Genomic DNA, 7,879 nt, shown 5'->3' on the forward strand with positions numbered 1-7,879 from the left:
TAATATTGACTATTCCTGATTTGAACCATTTGAATTTAAAAAATAATTACTTTTTTAAAGATTTGTTTATTTATGTTTACAGAACTGGGGTACAGATCAGAAGTGTGGGAAAGCAAGAGGATTCACCAGAGACAAGAGTGGGGAGCAGAACAGGCAGATGTACTGAAATATACTGCTGAGGGTAGCAGCGGGCAGGTCAGGAGAGGTCTGCTATGCCATGTGGGCCAATCTTGCTGTAATGGCTGAGACAGTTTTATTATGCTGTGCTTTAACCCACGGTGCCACCAGGGAGGGCCCCGATTACTTTTAAATAAAACCACCTTCAAACTCACAGGGCCTTGGGCCATCCCTGGTGGTGCCACAGGTTAAAGCACAGCACTAAGAAGCTTAGTGCCACTTCCACATGAGTTCGATCCCCGCCTGCCCCATCCCAGCCTGCCTGCCGGCTGCCTGCCCCATCCCCACCTGCCCAGAGGTGAACCACATGGTGAGGCAGATCTCTCCTGACCCGCCAGCTGCTCCCCTCAGCAGTATACTTCAACAATCTGCCTGTTCTGCTCCCCACTCTGTCTCTGGTGAATCCTCTCACTGCCCCTGCACCTCTGGCGTGTACCCCAGAATGCATCAATAAATAAATCTTTAAAAAAAACCTCACAGGGCCCTTTTTAATGTAAAAGTATGAAATGGATTCTTATGAAATGAGAAAAATTTAGGAATCTTTGAGCTATAAGGGCTCCAGAATGATACTGATGACATTAATGGCCCTCTCTGCCTTTTGGTGCACAGGGGTATCTAAACAAAACAACACAACCCAAGGCTAGGTAAAATAAAAGAGCTTAAGGATTTGCAGAGAAATAGATAGGAAATGTTATAAAACGAGATTTCTAATAATATGCTGAAATAAGTACTTTATTCTCAACATATTTTTTTAAGATTTATTTATGCATGCAGAACTGTGGTACAGGTGAGAGGTGAAGGGGCAGTGAGAAGAATCACCAGAGACAGAGTGGGGAGCAGAGTAGGCAGATCAATTAAGTACACTGCTGAGGGGAACAGCGGCGAGACAGAAGCCTGCCATGCCATGTGGGTCACCTCCCTGGCCCGGAATTGAACTTGTGTTGAAATGGCTGCTGCCAGGTTCATAGTGCTATACTTTAAACCCTGCTGCACCACCAGGGAGGGTCCCCATATTTTTTCTTAAGTCAACAAAATTATAAATAAAATTATAGTAATTACCTACCAAGCTCTTTCCTCCACTGGGCTTTTTTGGCTTCCAACAAACTTTTATCACGTTCTCTTTCCCCAAGAGTACTGAATATGTCAGCTGGTTTCCATACATTCTCTCTAAAACAAAATAATAAAAAAATAATAACAGAAACCTTATCATATATGTCTATACAATTTAATCCATAAGTAACTAATAAACTTTTAAATAGTTTAATCTTCAGTATAAATATTTTACATCCAATTCAAAGAAAATCATACTACCAAGATAACCCCAGAATAACACATATGAGTTACATACATGGCAATTTTCTTTTCATAATGATTAGATATCTCTTCATTTTTATTTAAAACAGCTTTATTTTCACTCTGGTCAGATGAGATTGCTTCAATTTTTTGGAGTAGTCCCCAAATATTCTCATCTTTGGATTGATTAGGAATATTGTTTACATGTAGACTATACTGACCTAGGAGGTAAAAATACATGTTTTAAAATTAACACTAAGTTACATATCACAATATGTTGTCTCAATATACTGTTACAGGCTAGCACTGTCTTATGTGTTACCTAATTACTTCTCACAACTATTTATGAAGTGGGTATTATGATTCCCCTTTTATAAAGACAATGAAATGAACCCCAGAGGTTCAATGACTTTGAAATTATCAATCACCCAACTTCTATCAAATAAAAAAAATAAGTAACAAAAAGTAAACTTCCTTTTACTTCAGCCAACAGTACTGTATAAATAACACAAATCACAACTTTTAAAAAATGCAAATAACTATGAAAAATTCACTATCTTGTCTTATTTTTCTCATTTAGCTATGAAACCAGTGGAAAACTTTACCATGCCTCAGCCATACCTATTTGACATTTACACAGAGCTCATTCTCAGCTTGTTCTAAATCCTCCTTTATGTGCTACATCTCCCAGTAAGGAGAAAGCATATTTAATTATGCACATTCATATATAATTAACTTCTATTTAAATTTTGCTTATTATTATGACTAATGTTTTTTTTGTTTTTTCTTTGTATTATAATTCTTGTCTTAATATGAAATCTAACTTGCTCACTTTACAAAGAATAATCTATACATTGAAAGGATAAATGACTTGAGCTCCCCCGAGTTACCTGGTACTCAAATCAGTTGCAGGGCCTCTTCCTGAAAACTTAATTTTCTTTATTTCAGTACTGTCTAATAAAATACTACTTCTTCCAAACAGTTAAAAAGATAGTGCTGCTAATCCGTAGCGTGAACTGAGTGTTAGAAAGAACCAAAATTTTGGGAAAAGGAAAATAACCATTTCAGAACCTCAAGTCAATTCATCAGTTTTCACTAGAAATACCAGTGATTTTTTTAAAGAACATTTTATATAATTACTGTAATGAAAGCAAAATCTTCTATGTTTTAAAATGGGCATAACATCTTTTAGTATTAACATCTTTTCTAGAATCCACATTTCTTAAGCCTATGTTACTTGAAAATTGTCTAAGCATTTAGTTTAAAATACGGTATGTCATAATTACAGAACTAATTCTGCATACATATAACATGATCTTTAATAGAACAATTATTTTCAAAGATTGTTGTATGCTAGAACCTAAAAGGCATAGCTACATAAAAATTCAATGAAATAATGATTCTAAAACATACTGGTAAAAATAATATTGACTAAAACTTTAGAGAAAAAACTTACCTGTTTCTTCCTTCTTTCCATCCTCAGTCAGGGAACTTGATCTATTTTCTTGGTTTACAGTCATCAAAATCTGTTGTAGTTGGTCTTGTGTTAGACACACCAAACTGCTCTTCATATTTTCAGCTACATGTTTTTTGCAAGGTTTCTGTTTAGTTACTACAGCAGTATTTATGGTGTTTCTAGAATTCTGTATATTAGGGGCTGTGGGTGAAGTCTCTTTCTGAATATGGGTATGAAGACAGTCTTTATCTGCATACTGCTTGCATAAATCCTTAGTGGGTGAAAAAGTCATACTATCTCTTTCACCTTTTGCCAGTGATGTTTCTGAACCAATTCTCTTCTTTTGCAAAAGTTTTTCACTCTTGTTACAAGTATTTTGTGTTGACTTTAGAATGTGTCCATTTTGTTTAGTTCTCAAGGGATATTTTGCAATCTTGGTCTTATTTCCCATCTGTTAAAATACCAGAAATGTATTCTTTATAATAAGACATGAAAAAAACAAGTTATCTTTAGTTAAATATCTAATTTTTCCATTTTGCTAGATTTCATTTCAGATGTAGCCATAAAAAGCTAGTAGTTATTAGCCTTTGAAAATCTGCATTAACAATTAAAAATTATTACTTCAGGACAATGCAGATACAGAATTTTTATTAAGATGTTACAGGACATCTTTATTTTACTCCTGTTTTGAATTTCATGTCATGAATAATACTGCCCACACTACCTCTTTGTAGTTATGTATGTATATCTGAACAATTAGTCCTTATTCCTTGCACAACTGAGCTCAATGATCATCATTATTCTAACCTAACTCCTGTCTCAATATTAATGCTTTCATATTCACATAATTTTTCCAACATCCCAGGCTCCAATTTCCTTGAAATTATTCTACTTCTATAGTCTCCCATACTACCTATTATTCATCCCACAGTGCTATAATGTCTTTGTAATTACCTATGGGCTCCTATGAGCTATCTACAAATCACATAAGTCTTCTTGACTACCTATGAAGTAAAGCTCATATTGCAAGGCAGTCCTGGCGATGCCTAGGACGCTGCTGACCTGATCACATAACTAACTCCATGGAGGTCTTGGGATAACTCTGCCTGTGATAACATCATACTGTGCTGATGCAAATATCTCTTGAAACATGGTTATGGTATCCTCTTCCCCTTGTAAAACTTTGTCCCCCATTTCTATCCTACCTTCTGGATCCTATTCCTCATACCAGTGTCACATGATCAGCTTTTACTACCCTGTATGATTTCAATAAATGGCACAAGAACAACTGCTCAAGTAGCAGTTTTGCCTTGCAAACCTGCTCCATGACCACTGTGTTCCTCACCTATTGTGTCCCTCATCACATTCCCACTACAAAGCAGCACCAAAATTCCTGTGCCAACAATTACCAATAACTGCAATCTCTCCATAATCTCAATTGCAATCCCTGCACAGTCGCCACCGCCTCTTATTTTTTCCAGCTCAACTTGCTCTCATATCCAATTTCAATGGTTATTTAATTCTGTTGAAATCTAGAACTTGTTGACTACACAGAGTCCTCTTGTCCTTACATCCCTCATTACCAATTTTCAATTCCACAATCAACCAAAATGGTCACTGTCTTCCATGTTCAACTGCTCTGCTTTTTGTCAAGTATACTTAGAAAACTTCAAACTTGAAAAAACCTAAATCTTCACCTATTCTTAGGTTCCTGCACCCAAAGAGAAAACAAACAGCCCACATTATACAGTTTCATCTTCAATTCACACTTAACAACTACCTGGCAGTCATATTTCCCAAATTCATTTACTTAGTGCCAGTCTCTTTAAGCAAACAATTTCTTCTAGCAAAAAATTTCAGTTTCCTCATCTTTTTGAAAATACTAACATTTTGTTTCTTATTCTTAGCAGAAGACCTTGTTTAATATTTAGTTGAAAATGTTACAGGAAAAACCTTCAGAAAAAACTTCAAATTTCTACCACCAAATCTATAGCAGAAACTGGTTGCCCTCCTGTTATTCCACACACATTCCCATAAAGGATTATCACCAGCAATTCTTTCCTTTCTGCTCCATCATTCTTTTTCTTGTCTCTTGTATCTTCACATAATTTTACTGTTGGGGACCGAGGCCGGCACCTGGCGTCTGTCAGCAGTCATAAAAAGGTGAAATGGAGTCCGGATAGAGAAAAACATCCGTGTTGTAAAAGGCATGTGGGAAGAACTCCCTGCCCCCACCTTTTCCTTTTCCTCTTTCTTTTCTCGCCCACTTTCGCCCCTCGCAAGACCAACTGCCACCAAAACATGTTGCATTTCTATTGGCCTTCTCCCTTCCTGGCATCCCTCTCCTCCTGTATAAAGCTGAGATAAAACCCAATGAAGGCTATTTCTTTGTTCTGCTACACGCGTGTGACTGCCTCCTTTGTTCACCGGACCTGGGGCCCCGACTCTCCGGCCTTGCTGGTCAAGGTCCCCCACATTTTACCATCTTAAAAAATTATTGCTTATGGCTTCAGGCACCAAAGTTATTGATTCCACTTTCTCCTTTCACTTCCTATAATCTTGTAACGGTGTTCCAGGTTATGAAGGATCAAACTAATTATTGAGAAGCTATTAAAGACTGGTAAAAGAACTTGGGAGAAGAAGTAAGAAGACTGTGAAACCTATAAGATGGCTTCTACCCCCCACTTAACCCAAAGTACATTTCTGTAAACTCAACTAAGAGTTTCAATTAATTTAATCCATATAAAATGTAGCTTTAATTGTGCTCAACATGAAGAAAAAGTGCTGAAGATAGGAAGATGAATAAGACAAGGTTCTGACATTAAGATTATCATATCCAAGCTTTCCAATATCGTTACATAAATTACATAATATACAACCACATTTTAAAAAGTCAGCCAAATGCATTTCACCAAGCCTTTCAAAATGTACCTGTAGGGCCCTGAGTCATTGTTCCTAGGAGAGGTGAGAGCCCCAAAACTCAGTCTCTAGACTAAGCACTCTCCCTCCCTAGCAACTAGAACAGGCTTTGGAGAGCACTGGTGGAGGTTCTACCACCTTTCCAGACCTTATAAGAACCCAGCAGCTATACACAACATCAAGTAAACACACAGAACAAGGGGAAGAAAAGACCCATACACAACAAAAGCCCTAATTATAGCATAGCAAACCCAAAACAAACAACGGAGAGAAGGAAAAACTCCAGAACCCAACAATGCTGGGTCTTGGGTCCCAATTCTTCTGAACACAAAAGACTTCCACTCCCTGTCAAATGAAGAATTCAAAATTATTTTAATAAAAAAGCCTAAGAACTTAAAACTCAAAGACAAATATAAGGTACAGAACAGAATGCTATGAGAAACAATCAACAAACTGAACAAAACTGAAACCTTAAATAAGAAAATAAAGGAATACAAGATATTAAAAGATCAACTGAACTAAAAAATTCTGGAAAAATTCATGAAAACAGACAATACAAAAGAACGAAATCAGTACTCTTGAAGAAACATATATGGAAAGAACCAAGAAAGAAAAGGAGGTACAAAAAAAAGATAAAGAAGAAACACAGAGAGAGGATCAAGATGGCGGCAGAGTAAAGACGCTGCGATCACTGCGTCCAGGGTTGCACAGGAATTGAGGACTGAAAACAGACTATAGACTTACATACTACTGGTTTCAACCCAAATGAAAACACCCTGGGCTCACTAGAAGGTAGATAACTGAGGAAGCATCTGCGATTGGGGAGTTCCCATAAGGAAACTCCCAGGGAAAACCCAGGCGTCTGGAAGTTTGGCAGGCTGCAGGAGCCACTTTGCCCCATTTAGAGATAATATTGATATACTGTCACCTACATTTGCCATTTTGGTCCTTCTGTATTTTTATTCCTTGTTTTGAACTGTTCTTGTTCATTCTTCTGTTGGATTTGGTTTGAGGGCTTCTTGTAGTAGTTTTTGGAGTGGGGGTTTAGTCAGGACGAAATTGTGGAGTTTCTGTTTGTCTGAGAATGTCCTTATTCTTTATTCATAGAGGAAGGAGAGTTTAGCAGGGTTGAATATTCTTGTTGGCATTTAATGCTTTGGAGTTTGTTGAGTATAACAAGCATCAACATATATGCACCAAATGAAGAAGCACCAAAATATATTAGCAAATGAAATGTGTATCAGAGAGAATACATACATAGTATTTATCCATGAAAATGTGTATTAGAGAGAATACGTACATAGTAGGAGACTTCAACACACCACTCTCAACAATGGACAGATCAACAAGACAAAAAATAAGTAAAGAAACTAAAGCTCTGAACAAGGACCTGGACAACATGGGTCTAGCAGACATATATAGAACACTGCACCCCAGAAAATCTGAGTACACATTTTTCTCAAATTCACATGGATCATTCTCTAGGATTGGCCACATACTGTGTCACAAGATAAACATCAATAGATACACTAAGATCGAAATCATACCAACTATTTTCTCTAACCATGAAGGAATCAAACTAGAAATAAGCCATATGAAGAAGGCAAGAAACCCACCTACCACATGGAGACTAAAACCCACACTACTGGAAGACCATTGGATCAATGAGATCAAAGAAGAAATCAAAAAATATTTGGAGAAGAATGACAATGACAACACAAGTCTCCAAAATGTATAGGACACATTAAAAGCAATTATAAGAGGAAAATATATAGCAATACAAGCTCACATAAAGAAGCAAATAACTCAAAGAAACAACCTAATGTCCCACCTTAAAGAACTGGAAAAAGAACAACAAATAACCCAAAAGACAGCAGAAGACAGGAAATAATAAAAGTCAAATCAGAAATAAATGAAATGGAAGTTAGGAAAACAGTCCCAAAAAAAATCAATGAAACCAAAAGTTGGTTCTTTGAAAAAATAAACAAGATAGACAGGCCACTAGCCAGGCTCACAAAGAAAAAACAAGAGAAA

The 7,879-nt window shown here is 36.8% G+C and overlaps 1 protein-coding gene across 3 annotated transcripts in view; it reads right to left on the minus strand.

Moving 5' to 3' along the window:
* CCDC66 (coiled-coil domain containing 66) overlaps positions 1 to 7,879 on the minus strand; it is a 60,472-nt gene that overhangs the window by 34,060 nt on the left and 18,533 nt on the right. For all 3 annotated transcript variants that reach the window (XM_012720350.1, XM_012720349.1, XM_012720351.1), the window contains 3 exons: positions 2,927 to 3,377; positions 1,526 to 1,691; positions 1,241 to 1,344 (listed from right to left, as the gene is read on the minus strand). In XM_012720350.1, coding sequence (XP_012575804.1) covers positions 1,241 to 1,344; positions 1,526 to 1,691; positions 2,927 to 3,377 — 721 coding nt within the window. The remainder of the gene's footprint in view (positions 1 to 1,240; positions 1,345 to 1,525; positions 1,692 to 2,926; positions 3,378 to 7,879) is intronic.

Source organism: Condylura cristata, unplaced genomic scaffold (assembly GCF_000260355.1).
Source record: "Condylura cristata isolate star-nosed mole 26May11 unplaced genomic scaffold, ConCri1.0 scaffold00004, whole genome shotgun sequence".
NCBI lineage: Eukaryota > Metazoa > Chordata > Mammalia > Eulipotyphla > Talpidae > Condylura > Condylura cristata.